The sequence below is a fragment of the Phyllobates terribilis genome, unplaced genomic scaffold (genome assembly GCF_046119375.1).
Source record: "Phyllobates terribilis strain yellow unplaced genomic scaffold, ASM4611937v1 Scaffold_1__5_contigs__length_1240528914, whole genome shotgun sequence".
In the NCBI taxonomy this organism is placed as follows: Eukaryota; Metazoa; Chordata; class Amphibia; order Anura; family Dendrobatidae; genus Phyllobates; species Phyllobates terribilis.
Window position 1 is genome coordinate 231987046 of NW_027362761.1, and position 25062 is coordinate 232012107.

The following is a 25062-nucleotide window of genomic DNA, read 5'->3' on the forward strand; positions in this document are numbered from 1 at the left end:
TGTGAGGAAACTGCACTAACAAAGTGGCTGATCTCATTAAATATTGTGGGTTATATATGGAGCAATTGATATCATAATTTATTACATGATTCTTCATCTCTTCTCTTGTGTATAGGGTGCCTCCTGACTATAATTCTCCTAATGCGTGCCCTTGATCCATTACTCTATGAGAAGGAGTCTCTCTGTTACTTCGATACACTCAAGGTATGTGACACTATGTGATAAATGACAAGGTTCCTGAATGCCTATTCTACAGTATTCTAGTGCATTTAGGTGTCTTATTTCATTCTTTGTGTAATGTCAAATTGACTTCAAATGTAGAAAACACAAGTGGCACCCATCATCCATAAAATCTTCCTTTATTGCGACAGCACTAAAACATGAATGGGAGGAAGCTGGGAGTGTGCTGGATGGTGGCCATTTTATGTGACACTAGCGAAACTGCTGTCATCCAGGACACTCCCCGCTTCCTCTTGATCATATTTTAAAGAAGTTTCCACTACTTTTCCATTGATGCCCTATCCATAGGATAGGGCATCAGTGTTTGATCGGCCGGGATCCGCCTTAAGTACTTATTGATGCCAGCGGCCGCCTTAAGTACTTACTTACGGTGCTTGGCCGTCTAGTTGTAGTGGGCGTCGCGGGGTACTACACATCTGCTTCCTATTCAATTTAATGGGTGGCGGATGTGTAGTACCCCGCGGCTGCCACTACAACTAGAAGGCCGCTGGCACCAATAACAGCTGATCAGCGGAGGTGCCGGGTGCGGGACCCGGCCAATCAAACATTGATGTCCTATCCTACTGATAGGGCATCAATGGAAAAGTAATGGTAAAGTAATCCCCCACACATAAATGCCCCTCATGTCTCCCTTATAATGCCCCCATTGTTGAGATGCCCAGAACAAGACTGAAAAGTCTAGGCATATCAAAAGATGGACATACAGTACAGACCAAAAGTTTGGACACACCTTCTCGTAAAGATTTTTCTGTATTTTCATGACTATGAAAATTGTACATTCACACTGAAGGCATCAAAACTATGAATTAACACATGTGGAATTATATAGTTAACAAAAAAGTGTGAAACAACTGAAAATATGTCTTATATTCTAGGTTCTTCAAAGTAGCCACCTTTTGCTTTGATGACTGCTTTGCACACTCTTGGCATTCTCTTGATGAGCTTCAAGAGGTAGTCACCGGAAATGGTCTTCCAACAATCTTGAAGGAGTTCCCAGAGATACTTAGCACTTGTTGGCCCTTTTGCCTTCACTCTGCGGTCCAGCTCACCCCAAACCATCTCAATTGGGCTCAGGTCTGGTGACTGTGGAGGCCAGGTCATCTGACGTAGCACCCCATCATTCTCCTTCTTGGTCAAATAGCCCTTACGCAGCCTGGAGGTGTGTTTGGGGTCATTGTCCTGTTGCAAAATAAATGATGGTCCAATTAAATGCCAACCGGATGGAATAGCATGCCGCTGCAAGATGCTGTGGTAGCCATGTTGGTTCAGTATGCCTTCAATTTTGAATAAATCCAGAACAGTGTCACCAGCAAAGCACCCCCACACCATCCCACCTCCTCCTCCATGCTTCACGGTGGGAACCAGACATGTAGAGTCCATCCGTTCACCTTTTCTGCGTGGCACAAAGACACGGTGGTTGGAACCAAAGATCTCAAATTTGGACTCCTCAGACCAAAGCACAGATTTCCACTGGTCTAATGTCCATTCCTTGTGTTCTTTAGCCCAAACAAGTCTCTTCTGCTTGTTGCCTGTCCTTAGCAGTGGTTTCCTAGCAGCTATTTTACCATGGAGGCCTGCTGCACAAAGTCTCCTCTTAACAGTTGTTGTAGAGATGTGTCTGCTGCTAGAACTCTGTGTGGCATTGACTGGGTCTCTAATCTGAGCTGCTATTAACCTGCGATTTCTGAGGCTGGTAACTCGGATACACTTCTCCTCAGAAGCAGAGGTGACTCTTGGTCTTCCTTTCCTGGGGCGGTCCTCATGTGAGCCAGTTTCTTTGTAGCGCTTGATGGTTTTTGCAACTGCACTTGGGGACACTTTCAAAGTTTGCCCAATTTTTCGGACTGACTGACCTTCATTTCTTAAAGTAACGATGGCCACTCGTTTTTCTTTACTTAGCTGCTTTTTTCTTGCTATAATACAAATTCTAACAGTCTATTCAGTAGGACTATCAGCTGTGTATCCACCAGACTTCTGCACAACACAACTGATGGTCCCAACCCCATTTATAAGGCAAGAAATCCCACTTATTAAACCTGACCGGGCACACCTGTGAAGTGAAAACCATTTCCGGTGACTACCCCTTGAAGCTCATCAAGAGAATGCCAAGAGTGTGCAAAGCCGTCATCAAAGCAAAAGGTGGCTACTTTGAAGAACCTAGAATATCAGACATATTTTCAGTTGTTTCACACTTTTTTGTTAAGTATATAATTCCACATGTGTTAATTCATAGTTTTGATGCCTTCAGTGTGAATGTACAATTTTCATATTCATGAAAATACAGAAAAATCTTTAAATGAGAAGGTGTGTCCAAACTTTTGGTCTGTACTGTATGTCCAACTGTTGTCTGTGGCTATGTGGTGACATGGTTAATTACCATATCCGTAGATGGCCACAGACTGCTAGGACAAAACGATCAAAGAGATCCTTTGTCCTGGCAGCTGCCGCTGCCAGCAGGGGTCCGGATGCCGGCATTGATATGATGTGAGGGCTCCCTGAACTTCAAAGCGCCCTGCCGCCAGTGTGCACACAGATGCGTGCAGGGATGCGTGCCTGGCGCGGTGATGTCATATTCACCGCAATGACGCTTGCACCCATGCAGAAGGAGGGCATGGCCTAACGGGAGCACGGCCCGCCGTCTTTAAACACCCGGCGACAGCGCTCGCTGTCTTTTTTTTTTTTTTTTTTCTGCCTAGCCTGCCCCTTCATCTCCTCTGCTCTCCCTATGTCTCTGCCCTCCCTGTCTGCAGCAACCACTTCATCCACGGCCCCTTCCTTCTCTCTCCACGTCCTCAGCACCACAGCCCTTTGTATCTCCTGCTCTCTTCTTAGGCCCTCTGCTGACTGCTCTCCAGCTCCACCGCAGTCCTCCACATCCTCAGCCCTGTCCTCTCTGCTGTTGCTCCATACAGCAGCCCCTCTGTAAGCCTGCTCTCTCTGTCTACTTACTGTCCATAGCCCCTCTGTGTCCTCTTCCTATCCTTCCTCACAGCCACACTGTGTCCCCTCTCAATTACCCGCTCTCCCTCTCTGTGTACCCAGAAGCAATAGCCCTCTTGCCGCTCTCGACGAGCAGCCCAGGATCAGTCTCCCAAGTGGCTAAGTATCACTGCTATTAACCCCTTGTTCTCCATAGGGATAGTGTAGTAGGCAGGTGGGCTATAACTATCATGTGTGGTTTTTAGGTAAAGTGGGTGGGAAGTATAATTAGGTAATTGTGGGTTAATTGTATATTAGTATTATTATTGTTATATTCGGTGTTAGTGTGATAATTTAGTAGTATAATAACTGTAGACTTGTGTGTAATAAACATCTTTTATTAATACACTGTTTTGCCTCAGTTAGTCGCCGTTCAGTATATTATATAGCAAGGGAATCCGAGTACGTAATGAGGTATTAACCGGATATTGGTTATGGATAGTCAGGCCGGACATTTAATAATATACGGAATACCACCCTGTAACACCTTTAATAGATGGGCTGTCATCAGGTTTTTGCTATGTAATCTGAGAGCAGTATGACATAGGACCTGACACCCTGATTTTAGACTTCCGATCGTGAGCAGTGTGCCTCTCTGAAGCCGGCACAGTTACACACGACTTCAGAGGATCAGTGATGAGAGGGGAAGAAGTCGTACACATGCGCGAGGTAAGTATAGCGCTAGTGATGACGCGGGCACTTGTAAGCAGGGCTGTGGAGTCGGAGTCGGTGCTCATTTTGGTGGAGTCGGTATAAAATGGACCGACTACGACTCCTAAAATATATAATAAATTGGGTGCAGTAGATCAATGCAGTTTGTGGGGAATATTTTTTCATAGGAATTTGGGAAAGTTATGAAATGTCCTATAAATGTCTGTCCTATTCCTGATCTAAGGCTACATTTACACACAGCGTTTTTGCTGCGTTTTTTGAGGATACGTTTTTCAGCTGCAAAAGCACATCAGCTTTTTAAAAAACCGCATCACCTGAAAGGTTTTTGAGCTCACAGATAATGTTTTCAATAGCAAAAGCAGATTAGAAAAACACTGAACAAACTGACATGCTCATTCTTTGTGAGGATCCGTTTTTGAGCCCAAAAACGGATCCTCACAAAACGATGTGTCTGAATGTCATATCTTGAAACCCATGGACTTTGCTGGGATGCCCAGAGTCACTGCATTTTACTGCAAAAAACGGATCCGCAAAAAACGCTGAGTGTGAATCATGGCCGTAGCAAGCGAGGGGCAGGGGGGGCAGCTGCCCCCCCCCCTAGAAGCAGGGGCACGCACCTATCAAAACTCACTTGTATACTGCAGTGCTCCCGTCCTGCACTGGCTCCAGACTGCAGGGGGCAATCTCCCCTCCTCTGTCCTGTCTTCGGCCGTCTTCACCAGAGAGAGGAGGGGGAGGGGTGCCTGCCCTGCACAGGATCTAATTCCTGGGCCCCGAGCTGGAGAAAGTGAAAGTACTACTGCTTATCTCTGTCACAGGAAGGTAACTAATGCTAATATTGTAGGTGATTATTATTATGTGCTCTCTGTACAATGTGTGTGAACGATATGTGCGATATGTGCAATGTACTATTTGCTGTCTGTAGCTGTCATCTGTCTATCACACTCTATCCCTCCCTCTATCTATCCCTCCCTCTATCATAAAAATGATTAAATGTCTGATGTTCACATTGTACTATGATAATTTTTTTACTTAAATATAAGCAATATATGTGGGAGTCGTGGAGTCGGTGTAAGGGAAGTTGAGGAGTCGGAGTCGCAGGTTTGGCTTACGGACTCCACAGCCCTGCTTGTAAGTTATGTTAACACGCCCTCAGGGGTGTGATAACATGCTAAATGAGCCGACTAGTCTTAACGCCTCATCAACTTGTCAAAGGCCTCATTTACATATCATAAACGGATTTTAGAAATACTTTTTCTAAAGATGTGTTTATGTGTGTAATGTAATACAGGGACTGTTAGGCAGAGTGTTTATATTTGCAGACCCAACTGCTGGTGGTTTTGGGGGCACGGGGACCTGACAGGTTCCCTTTAAAGCACCACTTCAGCTTTTTTCGTTTGTGTTTTTTATGTTTCAATAAATTGTTTCCTAGCGCTGGAGTGGTACTTCTGATGTAAGGTCCCTGCCGCTAGTATTACACACACCTCCTGCTGTCTTCACCTATTTTTCGACGCTGCTCTGGTCCCTCAGTTCCATCTTGTGACAGCAACTTCTGACTGGCTGGCCCTCATAGGCTTGTATTGAGTTGTGACCTCCGGTTCGCTTCAGTAATCACAAGCGATTTGGCAGGTCACAAACAGCATAAGACCGGCGACACCGATAGGATGTGAAGACAGCAGCGGGTTAGTGTGGGATGTGAAGACAGCAGCGGGTTAGTGTGGGATGTGAAGACAGCAGCGGGTTAGTGTGGGATGTGAAGACAGCAGCGGGTTAGTGTGGGATGTGAAGACAGCAGCGGGTTAGTGTGGGATGTGAAGACAGCAGCGGGTTAGTGTGGGATGTGAAGACAGCAGCGGGTTAGTGTGGGATGTGAAGACAGCAGCGGGTTAGTGTGGGATGTGAAGACAGCAGCGGGTTAGTGTGGGATGTGAAGACAGCAGCGGGTTAGTGTGGGATGTGAAGACAGCAGCGGGTTAGTGTGGGATGTGAAGACAGCAGCGGGTTAGTGTGGGATGTGAAGACAGCAGCGGGTTAGTGTGGGATGTGAAGACAGCAGCGGGTTAGTGTGAGAGTAGGGTCAGGTACCTTAGATTAGACTCACCGCTCCAGAGCTGCAATAAAGAAATTAACGGCTGGAGTGGTACTCTAAGGGCGTGGTTACATAGAGCAATTTACTGGGAGACCTGAGACACCTAGTCCTGTAGTGATAATTTCCAGCTGATTCAATAAAATCAGTGTTTTAAACAACACACAGCCTAGTAAGTGACTCATTGCTAGAATCAGGGTCCCTGCCTTCTATATCATGCTGCTTTCAGATTACATGACAAAAACTGCTGACAGATTCCTTTTAAATCTTCTTTCCATTAATGCAGTTTTTAATTCCTCCCCTATACATGGCCTGCTGTAGGTTATTAAACCTAAACAGGAGTCTCCATATTTTCTTACATATTCTTTATTAAGTGTCATTCATGGGTTGTCTGCCCTCTGGTATGGTTGCCCTAATGCAGACTCCATTTCCCAACCTGCTTCTGACTCAGTACATAACATTACTTATGTTCTGCTGAGCCCAATTTAATGGTAGCCAGTGCTAGATCTGCGACAGAACTGATTTCTGGCTAACACTGAAGAGTTTCATTGCAATGTGAAGCTGAATCTTGTGTTTTCCATATTTGTTAGCTTGGCCAACAATTATCTATTTCCTGACTCCTCCACACATGAATGCTAGGCATGTCCTATTTTAATCCTATTTCTGGGTCAGAATCGCTCATTCAAGTGAATTGGCAGTAAATAAAAAAACAGCAATTTGATGCCATGCGTATGTAATCTGAGAGCTATCAGTTTTTAACCAATCAGATTAATCTCCAGGATCATAAACATTGCTTCTGATATTGACAGTCCTGAAGATGGCACTCTTGGGTCCAAAATGGATTTGAGTCATAGGTCATTTACAAACGAGGTCAAAGTCTGACAGGATATCAAGACTCTTCAGACCTACAGATCACTACCCATTCCTGCTAATACATGTGGGGACAAATGACACCGCAAGAAAGGACCTGGAAACCATCTGCAGTGACTTTGAAGACTTAGGCAAGAAAGTGAAAGAATTGGGAGCGCAGGTGGTCTTCTCATCCATCCTCCCAGTGGATGGCCATGGAACAATGAGGTGGAATAAGATTCTACAGGTGAACAACTGGCTACGTCGATGGTGCCGTCAACAAGGATTTGGATTTCTGGATCACGGAATGAATTACCTATATGATGGACTACTTGCTAGAGATGGGGTGCACCTTACGAAGACTGGAAAACATGTATTTGGAAGTCGCCTTGCTACACTCATCAGAAAAGCTTTAAACTAGAACAATGTGGGAAGGGAAGCAAAAGGCCAGAAAAAGCCATACAGCTGACAAATACTATTGAGATCTCTGCTACTGGAAGTGGAAAGGAAGAACAAAGACAAAACAATTTAAATAATAAAAATATGGGAGGAAGAGAAACCAATCACAAACTAAAATGTTTTTATACAAATGCACAAAGCATGGGCAACAAACAAGGAGAATTGGAACTACTAATGCAGGAAAAGGAATATGATGTCATTGGAATCACTGAAACTTGGTGGGACGATACACATGATTGGAATAAAAGGCTAAAAGGATACAACTTATTTGCAAGAAACAGACTTGATAAACGAGGAGGAGGTGTTGCATTGTATGTTAGAAAAGCGTATATCTGCACAGAGATTGAAGCTTCAGAGACTGGGAGTTCTGTGGAAACTGTTTGGGTAAGAATACAAGGAGAGAACAACGGAAAGGACACCATTGTAGGCATTTACTACAGGCCACCTGGGCAAGCTGAAGATATGGATGAACTCTTTATGTATCAAATGACCAAGTTCTCCAAAAAATATGACGTAGTGGTCATGGGAGATTTCAACTATCCAGACATTTGTTGGGAATCTCTCTCAAGTAAAACTAACAGGTCAAGCAAATTCTTATCCTCTCTTGCTGACAACTTTATCTTCCAAAAGGTAGGGGAGAAAACAAGGGGATCTGCTACTTTGGATCTAATCCTTATAAACAGGGAGGAAATGGTTGAGGAGGTAAAGGTGGCTGGGACCCTAGGAGGCAGCGATCATGCTATTATAGAATTTTGGATAACTAGAGGAGGAGGACATGTGAAGACTCAAACTTCAAGGTTAGATTTTAGAAAGGCAGATTTTAAGAGACTCAGAAAGAGAATAGGAGGGATCCAATGGCTGGATGTCCTTAAGGACAAAAATGTCCAGGAAGGATGGGAAATTTTTAAAAATGAGATTCTCAAAGCACAATCGTTAACAATCCCGAAAAGTAGGAAGAATGGGAAGCATTTAAGGAAACCAGGATGGATGAACACAGAACTTAAACACATGCTAAAAAGAAAGAAAGAAATGTTTATTAAATGGAAAGAGGGAGGCATATCTAAAGAAGATTATAATGCAGTCTGCAGATCCTGCAGGGCACGTATCAGGTTAGCTAAAGCTGACAATGAATTAAGGCTTGCAAGAGATGTCAAAAGCAATAAAAAAGGATTTTGGGGGTATGTCAAAAGTAAAAGAAAAGTCAAAGATGCTATAGGATTTTTACAGGATGAAAATGGAGAAATGGTAAGAGAGGATGTTGAGAAGGCCGAACTTTTTAATTCCTATTTTGCATCTGTTTTCTCTCAGAAAGAAAATGTAACATCAACTGATCTTCACTGTCCTTTTAAAAGAATAGAGGAATCCAAGTTATCTGTAAACAGAAAGATTGTGAGGGAATATTTAGCTAACATAAATGAGTTCAAGTCTCCAGGTCCAGATGAATTACACCCCAGAGTACTGAAGGAGATCGTAGAAGAAATTTTAGAACCACTCTCCATAATCTTTGAAAATTCTTGGAGAACAGGAGAAGTCCCAGAAGACTGGAGAAGAGCAAATGTTGTTCCTATCTTCAAAAAGGGGAAGAATGTGGACCCAGGGAACTATAGGCCGGTGAGTCTGACTTCTATACCAGGAAAGATCTTTGAACAAATTATTAAACAACATGTATGTAAGTACATGGATAAGAATGAAGTGATTAACCAGAGTCAGCATGGGTTTGTAACTAACAAGTCATGTCAGACTAACTTAATTTCCTTCTATGACAGAATCACTGACTGGGTGGATCAGGGAAATGCTGTAGATATAGTATATCTTGACTTCAGCAAAGCATTTGACAAAGTATCTCACACCATCCTTATTGAAAAAATGACCAAGTATGCAATGGACCAGGCAACTGTTAGGTGGATTCATAACTGGCTTAGTGATCGGACTCAAAGGGTGGTTGTAAATGGCTTCACATCCAGCTGGATGAATGTCTCAAGTGGGGTACCACAGGGCTCCGTCCTGGGACCTGTATTGTTCAACATCTTTATCAATGATTTAGATGAAGGAATTGAGGGTAAACTGATTAAATTTGCAGATGACACAAAGCTAGGAGGGATAGCTAATACTAGAGAAGAGAGAGAGAGGATTCAAAAAGACCTAAATAAACTGGAGCAGTGGGCAGCAACCAACAGAATGGTTTTTAACAGGGAAAAATGCAAAGTACTACATCTGGGCAATAAAAATGAAAAAAGCATATACAGAATGGGAGGAATAGAGCTAAGCAACAGTACATGTGAAAAAGACTTAGGTATACTAATAGATCATAGACTGAACATGAGTCAACAGTGTGATGCAGCAGCAAAAAAGGCAAATACAATTCTGGGATGTATTAACAGAAGCATACAGTCTAGATCACGTGAAGTCATTATCGGTCTTTACTCCTCTTTGGTCAGACCTCATCTGGAATACTGTGTACAGTTTTGGGCACCACATTTTAAAAAAGACATAGACAAACTGGAGCAAGTTCAGAGAAGAGCGACCAGAATGGTGACTGGTCTGCAAACCATGTCCTATGAGGAACGGTTGCAGGATTTGGGAATGTTTAGCTTGCAAAAAAGAAGACTGAGAGGAGACTTAATAGCTGTCTACAAATATGTCAAGGGCTGTCACATTGTAGAAGGATCATCTTTATTCTCATTTGCACAAGGAAAGACTAGAAGCAATGGGATGAAACTAAATGGGAGGAGACACAGATTAGATATTAGAAAAAACTTTTTGACAGTTAGGGTGATTAATGAGTGGAACAGGCTGCCACGAGAGGTGGTGAGTTCCCCTTCAATGGACGTCTTCAAACAGAGGCTGGATAGACATCTGTCTGAGATGATCTAGTGAATCCTGCTTTGAGCAGGGGGTTGGACCAGATGACCCAGGAGGTCCCTTCCAACTCTACCATTCTATGATTCTATGAAAGTCGTAATCCTCTAGGGTTAGCATCTTTGCACTTAGGAAAGGTATTTATGACACAGGCCTGAGGCCGGCTGACCATTGCAAGCATAGGTGTTCCCTCTAATAAAGCCTTCAGATTGAGCTATAGTATTATCAAAACAATGAATACATATGAAAAAACATAATGGAGGTTGTGTATATGGTTAACAGGATTAACTTGTTGGTCATTTCTAATGTTCAGCATTCCTCAAGTCATTCATCTATTGCTTATTGACCCCTACCAGCATGTTGTCCATCTTTTTGTCCAGATGTTGCCAATGTTTGCTTCGAACAATCATTGTATGAACTCTTATTTGTTTTACTCACTTATATACCGCCATTAATTCCACAGCGCTTTACCGAGATCATCACTGTCCCCATTGTGGCTCAGAATCTAAATTCCCTACCATTATGTCTTTATCGTGTTGGAGAAAACCCACGCAAACATGGGGAGAACATGCAAACTCCTTGCAGATGTTTTTCTTGGTGGGATTTGAACCTAAGACCTCAACGCTGCAGTGTTGACCACTGAGCCACTACTTTGCACCAACTAGCAAGGCGGAAATGATCTCTTTAGCTGCACAGGAGGACATAGAAAGGAACAAGCAAGTTACAACTGGATGTGGATGTGCAACTTGGCTAACAAACTACGCGGCTAGAATATGGCTAGTGAGTTAGCATTATATGTACAAACAAAATGGATGGAATGTGGTTTTAACCCCTTCACGACATATGACGTACATTTACATCATCTGTTGTGTCCCTGCCTCTGATAGGGACAGCGCTCCTCCCATAGCTGTTAAACTGTTAAATGCCACTCAATCTTGACAGCAGCATTTAACACATGCCAGCGGGGGGTGTCATTCCACGCATCCATCCAAGATGTGATCGCAGGGCGCTAATTGGTTGTCATGACATCCGAGGCTCTGCTGAAGTCCCCCATGCTTGTCATGATGATTCCCCCCTTTTGCCCCATTAAAAATAATAAAAAAAAGTACACATTTGGTTTCGCTGCATTCGATCTATCAAAATATAAAATTAATCTGATCGGTAAATGGCGTAACAAGAAAAAAGAATCGAAGCGCCAGAATTACTTTTTTTGTCCGCCACAACATGACAATAAAATGCAATAAGAGTCGATCAAAACATCATATCTACGCCAAAATGGGTATCTGTAAAAATGTCAACTCAAGGCGCAAAAAAAGAAACCCTCAACACAAACCCATAGCTTGAAACCCGAAAATTCAAAGCTTTATGGGTCTTGGAAAACGGCAACACAAGTAAAGTTGTGGAGGGTTTTTGTTAGTTTTTCACCACTTAAACAAAAAAAAAAAGCAACTGTGCATGTCTGCGTAATCTTACTGACTTGGAGAATCATATTGCAATCATATTGCCAGGTTAGTTTTACAGTATAGTGGAACATGGAAAAAAATTTAAAAAGTGCAATTTCACAATTTTATTTAATTTTTTACGCACTTGGAATTTTTTCCCACTTTCCTGTGCATCACATGATAAAATGAATGGTGTCATTCAAAAGTACAACTTGTCTCGCCAAAAATCAAGCCCTCATACAGTTATGTGGACAGAAAAATAAAAAGGTCATGGCTCTTGACAGAAGGGGAGGAAAAAATGAAAACGAAAAATAAAATGGCCACAGCGTGAAGAGGTTGAAGATCATACTGACTAATGTAACCGTTTTAGCACACTGTTCTGGACAGTGAGAAAGTGATTTATTTAAAGGGAGCCTGCTTCTCGCTATAAGCGCATATGGAGAGACCTGTCAGGCACGCTAGGTTGGGCACGGAGAAGCCAGAAGGAACTTTGGAGTGGACTTTTCTCTCCCTACCTGGATTGTTTTTTGTCTGTTTTCAGAAAAAAAAAGCAGATCTCTGTAATGAAAGTGCCTGTCTAGATTATATACAGCCCATGCTCCAGGCAGCACGAAACTGCTGACAGGTTACCTTTAATAATTTCACTCATTGCTGTTTAGATACGGTATGAATTATTTATCAGCTTTCCACGCCTGTTTATAATGATCCTGTGTGTTCACATTGGTCTATTAATCAGGTGCAGATCGCATCCACTGCTTGTTCTAGCTATACAATAAACCAAATTTTCTATGGAGGGGAATTAACATGTCCTCAAGTTTTAGGATGAAAATGGCCAAAGAAAAACAAATCCAGACAGGCTAGTGATTGTGGCACTTGTCTGCATTTGTGTAACGAGAATTCTTTTCTGCTGATAGGAATTAGTGACATGACATTTATTTGGGCAGTAGTTTGGGGATTCCAATGAAGGTTGTAATTGTTGATGAGGAGACCTGACCACAGAGGTTTTATAATATTTTGGTAAAAAAACAATGGAGGATTACATAACAAGGCCAAACAGAGGTCAGGTATTAGTTCCACCCCGTAAAGGAAGTGTAATAATTGCTCAGTTAATTTTTGTTCCTCATTTCATCACAGGCCGTGGACCCAATGCGTTCTGGTTACTATGATGACCTGCGCAGCAAGTTCCAGATAGAAAATGCTATTTTAAAGATGGAATATGCTGAGGCAAATGTGATAATCATTTTAGATAAGGTAATATGTACAGTCATATGATTGCAGTCATAGAAAGCTAATGTAAAGTCATTATGTAAAGCATCTCATTCTCTTTTCAGGATCTGACACGATTGTATCACCTAGACCATATGTTGTTGGTCAGTCATATGTGTCTTTCGAATAATAAGCTTTGCGCTCTTCCCAGTGATTTGTCCATGTTGCGATATATTGAGGTATGTGTTAGTGGTAGGGTTTTGGTTTTTGTTTTTTTATTTTGGGCTTGGACTTTTCTTCAGAATGTAAAAAATAAAATAAATTTAGGTCTTTAGCGGAACAGTTGCAGTTTTAGATATGCCCAACTGTTTTACTATGGAGATACCCTTGACAAAATGTTCCCTGAAAGAAAAGCCACGCTTGTACAGTAAGGGTAAATGCACACAGACTTGAGTGGAAAATCCGCAGTAGTAGTTAGGTAGATGACATTTTAGAAATCTCTATTCCATCTCTCAATGTTAAAATTAACCTACCCTTAAAATTATAGACTGTTCATGTATTTGTCAGTGGGCAAACTTACAAAAACAGCAAGGGATCAAATAATTATTTCCTTCACTGTACATGTAAAACTAACTTGGTATACAGATCACAGTTGCCAACACCTGGTGTCTGCACTGAACTAACAGCCTCATATATTCCTGTAAGGTGACTAGATTAGGTGAGGAAATCAGCAGTCAGGCCAGGAATTTAGACACTGGCATTTCAGCTAGGTATGTTTCATTCTGAAACGCTGCAGCATTTCAGAGAAGAAAATACTTTTAAAGGCTTGCTGGGGATCATACTGCTCTGGTGACTAGTCAAGAGGCTGGTCCCCTGCGGCTTTTCTCACCCCGCACCCATTGAGAGATGGGTCTCTTGGACTAGTCACCCAAGCAATATGGTCATCGGGCCGGCTTTTACCTGCCTGAAATTATGGAGCTGGACTTGTGTTTATGCTGTCCGTAGTTAAGGCAGCATGGATCAACTGTCAGATCTACAGTGGGAAAAACACCTCAAAAGATGTCATCTCTTTCTACGTTCAGTTTAGTATGTTTGAGAGATTAATATAGTCTTCCAAAGCTCTGTAGAGGAATTTTAACTAATCTAGCAAGTATAATGAAATCTAATAAGGCTACTGCTTTTTTTTTAATGTGGTTTTAGGCCTTTTTTTGTTCCCTCTGAAAATGCTGAATGCACAAGTATCCATCTTCACTGCAGCATCTCTTTATCAATTCTTTCGGGTCTAGTTGTTCTTCATACACAAGAACTAAAGAGTTAATGTGATTTGCAATGAAAAAAATGAATGCTCTCATGAAAAAAATGCATTTTATGGACATGTCACTTGTTTTTCATTGCACTTTTGTCTGCTGCAGGCTTCTGATTCTTTATCACATGCATGTGAATTTAGCCTAATTACTTGAGTCATCCTTCATGATTGGCTTCTTGCATCATATTCTTATGCAGCAGCCACCTACATGTTAATTTATTCTGTGATACTTCGCAATTAGGGTGATTAATTTCAGCATGCATCCAACCATTCAGACCCAGAGTTTCTTCTCATTGACTAGGTTTCAGAAGGATGTAGAAGTTTTCTAAAGAAATCATATGTGATCTTGTGCCTCATGCATTTTACTTTGTGAATCACATCCACAATAAACTGCCGCTCTAGTTTGTACTAGTTTTCATTGATTCATTTTTACTATTTCGCATGTATTCTTCCTTTTAAAGGTGTTGGAAGTGGACAATAATGAAATTTCACATCTAGAAGGAGTGTGGAATTTACCGAAGCTGGAAGAGATGTCTTTGAAGTATAATAGTATCCTTTTGAATTAACCATTTTCTCTAAATGTTTACAGGCTTTAAATTAGTCTTCTTGCTTTAAATTACTGCCTAAGTAGGGGATAGCAACTAATTCTGCGTACTTGTAACTGGTTATTTTTAATGATTTTTTTTTCTCTCCATGATTTAAATACAGTTTATGTGCATAAAAATGTTCCCAGACTCTTAATTGCCTATGGAGAAATTTGCATTGTACTTAATCATTAGCAGTCCTTCAGGATTCCTCATGAATAATCTGTGCAGCACCCTAATGAGTTTCTGCAGCTGCTTTGCATAAGGCCTGTGAGCATAGGAGCTCATTGGTAATGAGTACTGTGGTACATGAGAACCGAGAAAGGGAGTCGTCTGGCACAGAAAGGATCTTGGGAGGGAATGGTGATGTATATATTTAATTTAAGGAAGAAGTTCACTGGAACTTGGCTGTTAATTAAATGAGCCAAGAAGGGTGGCGTAAATGCTAGAAGCTACAATGATGACCACAGATTTGATTGTTGTACACTTGGGTCTCTAAGGTAAGAGTTGGGTCTGGCTACATCTCATAACAAAATACGAGTATGTACATACACAAAAGCATTCATCCATTTAGTCCCAGAGACTGATTTAGATTTTTACCTTTTTAGTCCCTTTATGGGATTTGAACCTGCGATCGTTGGATCACTTAAACTATGCACTGCAATACCACTTACCGTATATTCCGGCGTATAAGACGACCTGGTGTATAAGACGACCCCCCTACTTTCCTGTTAAAATATAGAGTTTAGGATATATTCACCGTATAAGACTACCCCTTTTCCAACGCATACCAAACACCGGTAAAAATTAAAAAAAAACAGATTTGAATTTAACATGGTCCTTTTTTAATTTAAATTCTTATGACATGCAGGTATATAGCAGGAAAACTGTCACTCATAAACATATTAAAATAGGGGGGACCCCACGTCATTTTTTGGGGGGGTCCCCCATTCTAATAGCTAGTAAAGGCTAGGTATTCAGCTGGGGGCTGATATTAGTAGCCTGGGAAGCTCCGTGGGTATTACCCCCTTCCCAGACTTCAAACATCTGCCCCAGCCGTCTGCTTAACCTCCGCTAGAGACTATAATGATGGTGGATCCCACGCCAATTTTCTTTTTAAAAAATCCTTTATTTTAACACTAAATGACAATTGAGGGGTTAATAAAGATGCAGTCCCTAAATTATTATTAATTTTGTAATTAATTTTTCCCAAAAATGTTGACGTGGGCTTCGCCATATTTTTGTGTCCAGCCAGGTGCAGCAGGCAGGAACGGGCTGCCCCCAACCACCAGCTGCCTATTTGTACCTGGCCGGACACAACAATATAGGGAAGCCCTTTTTTTTTTAATTATTTCATGAAATAATTTAAAAAAAAAGACGTGGGGCTTCGCCCTATTTTTGTGTCCAGCCAGGTACAACTAGGCAGCTGGGGGCTGGAATCTGCAGCGCAGGGAGACCCAAGCTTTCTGGGCCCCCCCGCTGCAAATTGCAGTCCGCAGCCACCCCGGAAAATGGCGCGTTCATAGAAGCGCCATCTTCTGGCGCTGTACCCAACTCATCCAGGGCCCTGGTGCGGTGGCTCACTGGGTAATAAAGGGGTTAGGGCCAGCTTGGCATTATCAGCTGGCCCTAAGCCCGAAATTCATGGGGTCACGCCAATATTAGACATGACCACCATGAATTTCTAGTAAAGTAATTAAAAAAAACACAACACCCAGAATAAAGTCCTTTAATTGAAATAAAGACACAATTTTTTAATGTTCTAAATTAAACCATACTTACCGTCACGCCCATTCCAGCTGAAGCCAACGATCTCCTGCAATAAAAGTAAAATAATAAAGCAACCTCATCCTTACCTTTCCATGGTTCCCAGGACCGGTCCAGCTCTGCTACATTCACATGACAGGCTGCACCGCAGCAGAACGCTGCCGTTCAGCTTGCCATGCGGCAGACACTGAGAAGCGTAGGCATGCTTGTGCTCCTCAGTGTCTGACTGTGACGGCATCCAGATGAGCCGAGATCATGTCCAATGAACTCGGCTCACCTCATGCACGTCACTGACAGCGTGGGAAAATTCTCCTGCTCCCCGCATGCGCAGTAGAAGTTTCCCACGCTGTCAGTGACGTGCATGAGGTGAGCTGAGTTCATTGTCGGCTCATCTGGATGCCGTCACAGAGAGACACTGAGGAGCGCAAGCATGCCTGCGCTTCTCAGTGTCTGCGGGATGACAGGCTGGATGGCGGCGTTCTGCTGCGGTCCAGCCTGTCATCTCGATGTAGCAGAGCTGAAGCTGTCGTGGGAACCATGGAAAGGTAAGGATGATGTTGGTTTATTATTTTTCTTTTATTGCAGGAGATCGTTGGCTTCAGCTGGAATGGGCGTGATGGTAAGTATGGTTTAATTTTGAACAATAAAGAATTGTGTCTTTATTTCAATTAAAGGACTTTATTCTGGGTGTTTGTGTTTTTTTTAACTTTTACTATGGGGTTAGTAATGGGGGTGTCTTATAGACGCCTCTCCATTACTAACCTGGGCTTGATGTCAGCTGGCATTATAAGCTGACATCAACCCCAACCCTATTACCCCCTGCCACCGCACCAGGGCAGCGTGGAAGAGCGAGGCTAAGTGCCAGAATTGGCGCATCCTATGGATGCGCCATTTCTGGGGCGGCTGACGGCTGGTGTTTCTAGCCTGGGAGGGGGCCAATATTCATGGCTCCCTTCCTGGGCTATTAATATCAGCCCCCAGCTATCTGCCTAGCCTTTGCTAGCTATTAAATTAGGGGGGACCCCACGTCATTTTTTTGGGGGGGTCCCCCATTTTAATAGCTAGTAAAGGCTAGGTATTCAGCTGGGGGCTGATATTAGTAGCCTGGGAAGCTCCGTGGGTATTACCCCCTTCCCAGGCTTCAAACATCTGCCCCAGCTGTCTGCTTAACCTCCGCTAGAGCCTAAAATTAAGGGGAACCCCACGCCAATTTTTTTTTAAATAAATCCTTTATTTTAACACTAGATGACAAGTACAGTAACCAACACTATCACTGTACTTCATATATATGTGACTGACATGTTTCTATCTATCTAATCTATGTGTGAAGCTCTATTCTGTCTGTTATAAATTGTCGGGTACCGCTGCTGAATTGCCGGCCGGCTTTTTTAAAGAGACGGTGCATGAAAACACTATTATTTGTTTTAATAAATCCTTTACACTAAATGACAAGTACAGTAAGCAACACTGTCACTGTACTTCTAATATAAGTGACTGACATGTTTCTATCTATCTAATCTATGTGTGAAGCTCTATTCTTTCTATTCTAAATTGTCGGGTGCCGGCTTATGCCGCTGCTGAATTGCCGGCTTTTCATATATTGTCACAGAAGCGATGCGAACTTCCCTGCTCCGGACACAGCGCAGCGCTTCTGTGACAAGTGAAAGCTGTCGGCACAGAAGCCCTGCGCTGTGTCCGGAGCTGGGAATACGCAGCGATGTGTCAGTTTCAGCACAGAAGCGCTGACTGTCTGGACCTACCGCCGCCGTATTTTAACTCCCTCCACCTTATATTAACTCCGACATGGCAGGGATACGGCCACGGCAGCTTATTAACACCCCCAGAGTATCCCCGCATGTCAATTTCTGAAAGTTCAAAAGCATTACCGGCGTATAAGACGACCCCAGACTAGACAGAAGATTTTTCAGTCTTCAAAAGTCGTCTTATACGCCGGAATATACGGTAGTTGCAATATGTACTGAAATCAGCCAATGGCTGAACTTCACAGAAACACCAAAATGACAATGACAGAGGCCTTCAGCAGGCTGCCATGGTGACCCTTCAGTTCCCCACTATTGTTACATGGGGCCAATGGAAGTTCCAGTTGCTGCACATGCCATCTGTTACATAGCTGCATCGGCCTGGTATGTAGCAGGCTCAGCTCATGAGCCGGTTTCATTTTTTCCTTAACGACCCATGACATACATTTTTGTCATAGGGCACTAAGGAGTTAAATCAAGCCAAAACTGGATACATCAGAATGGAGCTGTTTAAGTCCTTACTTTATATTCTTTCTTTTTGAATCTGCTTCTAGTTATGGAATGAAAAACTGATGTATTTTCAAATAACATGCTGTTTGGTTTAAATTTCAAGAAATTAGCTGTTTTTATTTTATTATTTTCATTTACTTTTGGCAGGTACCTAGGCAATACCTATATGTGCGAGAGCCCTGTGATCTGCTGTTAACTTTAGTGGAAAAACCCAATAATGTACTTGCATCGATAGTGATACATTGTGCAACACTTATTGGATCTAAGTCCTCTAGAAAGCTGCTTAGTGTTTAATAAAAGACGGTCCAGATCTGATGGGAAGACTTTCCCCTTCACTTTATTATCCCCATAGGCTCTGGAAAGGCATTGACCAAAGTGGATACCAATAATCTAATTATAAAAGGAAGCAAAGATTGTTGAAGACCATATGAAAGTAGTGATGTTTAGGCAAATGAAAGTGGGAAACAATTTCTATTTTAGACGGCCTGTGTTTTGCTGATAGCATTGCAGGGCAGCAAGATTTGTGTGATTCCTCTGGTGTTCAGGTGGTTATTTACTTTAAATGTTTTGTTATTTGCAGACCGCTTGCCACTCTTCTGGAAAGTCCTGATTGACCATACCCTTTACATCAATAATTGTGATTGATTGTACATTTATATTTATACAATAAAATGTTTTTCAAAGTCACAAGAAAAACACTTTTGTTTTTCTACTTAATGGCATTTAGGCCCCCAATTCATCAAGACCGATGATTTTTCTCATCCGGCAAGATGGAGTCTGACACTCCTGATTCAGGAAGGGGTGCACGCCTTTAGGAAGTCTGATGAGTGGAGTCTGCCAAGCCAGAAATACCACTCCATTAATTTCTGGCATAGGGAATGCCACAGCTCATCATGAATTAGACAAGCTGTGGCGTTTCGCCAATTTTGGAAGAGCTGGGAGAAACTGGCGTTAAGGCGCCAAGTTGCAAAATTTTAAAGCAACGCTGAGTTGCGCAAAAATTTTGCAACTTTTTAAAACTTTTACACCATGTTTTGGATGTTAAAGGTTTGATGAATCATCAGGGCTTTAATGTTTAGAGATGTATTAAATGCTATATGACAATTACTGATCTTCAATACGGGTCCAATAAACTTCCATGGGACTATGTTGTATTGTTACAGCTTGTAGAATATATAAATTATTTGTCAAAAATGTCGCCTTGCTTTTCCTTAACTACATGTCTTAGAAATAGAGAGCGTTTTGAACCTGCAACCTCTTTGTAGCTGTCCTCGACTATCAGTGCTACGTTTACAAGGAAATCCCATCTGTGAAACAGTAGATACTCAAGATCAGCTAAAATTTCTTCTACCACATGTGGCCCTTATTGAGATGTGACATATTTATTATGACTATTATTATTGTCACGTTATAAATAAACTATTTCTGTTGTAATTTTGGATTTTGTTTCTTGATAAAATAAGGAAGTTTACACTAAGGCTGTGTGCCCACGATGCGTTTTTGAAGCCGCGGCAAAAACGCTGCGGAAACGGTTAAAAAAACGCATGGTAGAAGGCCTGCCATGTTCCCCAATGATAATCCGCATGTGCTATGCACATGCTGCGGAAATCTCCGCTGCGGGTTATCATTGCGGAAAAAAATGCAGCACTACCAATTATTTTGCGGAAGCGCTGCGTTTTCGCCGCCATTGACTTGCATTGGAACGCTTGGATTCCGCATCACTGGATCTGTACATGCGGAATCCAAGCGTTTCAGTGTGCGAATGGTACCCGGGTCTGGAGGAGAGGAGACTCTCCTCTGGACCCAGGTACCATAGAACCTGTAAAAAAAAGAATAAAATAAAAAATTAAATATTATACTTGCCTTCTGATGGCCCGCGGTGTGCTTGTCTTCCCTTGCCGGCAGATCGCGGTGGACTGAAGGACCTGCGCTGACGTCATTTAGTCATGTGACGCAGGTCCTTCAGTGTAGGGTACCGCGAGCTGCCGGCAAGCCAGGACGGAGCGAATAAAGACTCCGGGGGACATCAGAAGGTAAGTATAGATTTATTATTTTTTTTTTTTAACCATTCTTTAAGGTCACACTATATAAATCCATGCTGTTTGCATGGATTTATATAGTTGACCAAGTTGTCAAGAACTTTCCAAGTGATGCTAAAATCGCTTGGAAAGCGCTTGTCAACCTGCATGCGGAAATGCATGTGAATAACACTTCACATCCACATGTCTCTGGCAGGAAAAACGCATGTACAATCCACATGCGTTTTTTCTGCCAGGGAGATGCAGAAACGCTCAGGAAAAAATCCTGAGCGTTTCTGCATCATGGGCACATAGCCTAAAGGAGCGATATCTTATTCTACCAACAAAAGATCTGGGAGAATTATTAATATAGAAGAATCTTGTCTTACCCATATATAGCAAAAATGCTACTAGGTTTAAGTCTTGACCACCCTGGGGTTTTCTATAATATCTATCTTGTTTGGTTAAATATCGGAAATTTGGTTATGAGAAACTGCAAGCTGAGAGCACAACCACCACCTTCAAGTTTGAAGCACCACTGTACATAGTCAGGTGTGAGCAAAGTTTGTAAACCCTTCAGAATTTTCCATATTTCTGAATAAATTTAACCTAAAACTACATCAGATTTTCACACAAAATGTAAAAGTACAGTTGTGCTCAAAAGTTTACATATCCCAGCAGAATTTTTCCTTTCTTGGCCTTGTTTCAGAGAATATGAATGATAACAAAAATTTTTTTTCTCCACTCATGGTTATTGGTTGGGTGAAGCCGTTTATTGTCAAACTACTGTGTTTTCTCTTTTAAAATCTTAATGACAACCAAAAACATCCAAATGACTCTGATCAAAAGTTCACATACAGTGGGGAAAAAAAGTATTTAGTCAGCCACCAATTGTGCAAGTTCTCCCACTTAAAAAGATGAGAGAGGCCTGTATTTGACATCATAGGTAGACCTCAACTATGAGAGACAAAATGAGAAAACAAATCCTGAAAATCACATTGTCTGATTTGGAAAGAATTTTTTTCAAATTTTGGTGGAAAATAAGTATTTGGTCAATTACAAACAAGCAAGATTTCTGGCTCTCACAGACCTGTAACTGCTTCTTTAAGAGGCTCCTCTGTCCTCCACTCATTACCTGTAGTACTGGCACCTGTTTGAACTTGTTATCAGTTTAAAAGACACCTGTCCGCAACCTCAAACAGTCACACTCCAAACTCCACAATGGTGAAGACCAAAGAGCTGTTGAAGGACACCAGAAACAAAATTGTTGCCCTGCATCAGGCTGGGAAGACTGAATCTGCAATAGGCAAGCAGCTTGGTGTGAACAAATCAACTGTGGGAGCAATAATTAGAAAATGGAAGACCTACAAGGCCACTGATAATCTCCCTCGATCTGGGGACAGTCCCAAAACATTACTGCTCTAGAGGAGATCTACATGGAGGAATGGGCCAACCTATCAGCAACAGTGTATGCCAACCTTGAGAAGACTTACAGAAAATGTTTGACCTCTGTCATTGCCAACAAAGGATATATAACAATTCAGTATTGAGATTAACTTTTGTAATTGACAAAATACTTATTTTCCACCAAAATTTGAAAAAAAAAATTTCTTTCCAAATCAGATAATGTGATTTTCAGGATTTGTTTTCTCATTTTGTCTCTCATAGTTGAGGTCTACCTAGGATGTCAATTACAGGCCTCTCTCATCTTTTTAAGTGGGAGAACTTGCACAATTGGTGGCTGACTAAATACTTTTTTCCCCCACTGTACCCTGGTGATTTTGGCCTGATAACATGCACAGAATTTGACACAAATGCGTTTGAATGGCTACTAAAGGTAACATCCTCACCTGTGACCTGTTTGCTTGTAATCAGTGTGTGTGCATAAAAGCTGAGTGAGTTTCTGGGATCTAGACAGACTCTTGCATCTTTCATCCAGCCACTGACATTTCTGGATTGTGAGTCGCAGGGAAAGCAAAAGAATTATCAACAGATCTACGGGAAAAGGTAGTTGATCTGTATAACACAGGAAAGGGATACAAAAAAAATCCAAGGAATTAATAATGCCAGTCAGCAGCGTTCAAACTGTGATTAACAAAGGGAAAATCAGGGGCTCTGTAAAAACCAAACCACGGTCAGGTAGACCAGCAAGAATTTCAGCCACAACTGCCAGGAAAATTGTTCGGGATGCAAAGAGAAACCCACAAATAACATCAGCTGAAATTCAGGACTCCCTGAAAACTAGCAGTGTGGCTGTTTCAAGATATACAATAAGGAGGCACTTGAAGAAAAATAGGCTGCATGGTCGAGTCGTCAGAAGAAAGCCATTACTGAGCAAATGCCACAAAGTATCTTGCCTACAGTACGCCAAACAGGACAGAGACCAGCCTCAAAACATCTGGTACAAGGTAATTTGGAGTGCTGAGACCAAAATTGAACTTTTTGGCACAACCATAAACGTTACATTTTGGAGAGAGGTCAACAAGGCCTATGATGAAAGAAACACCATTCCTACAGTTAAGCACAGAGGTGGATTGCTGATGTTTTGGGGATGTGTGAGCTACAACGGCACAGGAAACTTGGTAAAAGTTGAAGGAAAAATGAATGCAGCACGTTATCAGCAAATACTGGAGGCAAATTTGCACTCATCAGCCCGGAAGTTGCGCATGGAATGTACTTGGACGTTCCAACATGACAACGATCCAAACCACAAGGCCAAATCGACCTGTCATTGGCTACAGCAGAAAAAAGTGAAGGTTCTGGAGTGGCCATCTCAGTCTCCTGACCTCAATATCATTGAGCCACTCTGGGAAGATCTCAAGCGTGCAGTTCATGCTAGACAGCCCAGGAATTTACAGAAACTGGAGGCTTTTTGCCAAGAAGAATGGGCAGCTTTACCATCTGAGAAATTAAAGAACCTCATCCACAACTACCACAAAAGACTTCAAGCTGTCATTGATGTTAGAGGGGGCAATACACGGTATTAAGAACTGGGGAATGTGAACTTTTGATCAGGGTCACTTGGATGTTTTTTGGTTGTCATTAAGATTTAAAAAGAAAACAGAGTAGTTTGACAATAAATGGCTTCACCCAACCAATAACCATGAGTGGAGAAAGTTGTTTTTTTTGTCATCATTCATATTCTCTGAAACAAGGCCAATAAAGGAAAAATTCTGCCAGGGTATGTAAACTTTTGAGCGCAACTGTAGATAAAAAGAACTAAATCAAAGATATTACTTTGGATAATTTTCCTTAAAAAAATCAAAACAATCTTGCATCTGTAGGTGGCAAAAGTAAGTGAACCTTTTAGTATTAGCAAATAATTTGAAGGTTAAATTGGAGTTTGCTTTTCAATCAGTGGAATGATGATGAATTTCTATTCTTTAAGTCTGATCTTCACAACACGTTTGTAGAAGTGTATCACGGTAAAACAAAAGATTTCTGAGGACCTCAAAACATTTGTTGATGCACATCGGGCTGGAAAAAGTTATAAAACCGTCTCTAAAGAGTTTTGATTCTATGAATAAAGTCATACAGATTTGTGTACAAATGGAGCAAGTTCAAGACCAATATTAACCTTCCAAGTAGTGGTCGACCAACTAAAAATCACTCCAACATCAAGGGGTATAGTGGTCCGCAAGGACACAAAGGAACCCAAGGTATCTTTTAAGCAACTAAAGGCTTTTCACATGAGATCATGCGAATGTTCATGAGTCCACCATAAGAAGGACACTAAAAAATAAGTGTGCATGGCATGATTGCCACTGCTCTCCAAATAGAACATTGCTACCAGTCAGTAGTTTGCTGAAGATCACCTGAACAAGCCAGAAGACCGCATTTAAGCCAGAAGACTGCATTTAAACCAAAAAGCTCTAATTTGGTCTCATCCATCCACAAAACACTATTTTTAAGCAGTGTAATGCTTGGACATATTTTGCTGCATTTGTGCCAGGACCGCTTACCATCATTGATGAAGCAATGAATTCTGAATTATACCAGTAATTTCATTACATCTGTCCATGAGCCGAATCTCTGAATCACAAGTCGTTCTCCAAAAGAATAGTTAAAGAAGAATAAGGTCCGGATATTGACTTCACCATTCCAAAACTTTAATCCTATGGAAATGATGTGTCCTTAAACAAGCAGTTCATGGGAGAAAAACCACCAACATAAAAGAGCTGAAGCTGTTTTCTATGGAGGAAAGCTCTAAAATTTCTCCAAGCCGTTGTGCAGAACTAAGCTACAATTACTGGAGCTATTAGCAGTTATTGCGGCACAAGGATCACACCAGATAGTGAGTGGAAAAGGAATGTGCTTTCAGTGAC

At 41.8% G+C, this 25062-nt stretch overlaps 1 protein-coding gene across 1 annotated transcript in view; it reads left to right on the forward strand.

Moving 5' to 3' along the window:
* Positions 1–20153, forward strand: part of RABGGTA (Rab geranylgeranyltransferase subunit alpha) — an 89109-nt gene extending 68956 nt beyond the window's left edge. The window contains exons 13-17 of the mRNA XM_073671026.1: positions 116–204; positions 12721–12837; positions 12918–13031; positions 14560–14647; positions 19948–20153. Of these exons, the coding sequence (XP_073527127.1) occupies positions 116–204; positions 12721–12837; positions 12918–13031; positions 14560–14647; positions 19948–20096 (557 nt within the window). The 3' untranslated portion in view covers positions 20097–20153. The remainder of the gene's footprint in view (positions 1–115; positions 205–12720; positions 12838–12917; positions 13032–14559; positions 14648–19947) is intronic.
* Positions 20154–25062: the final 4909 nt, after the last annotated feature.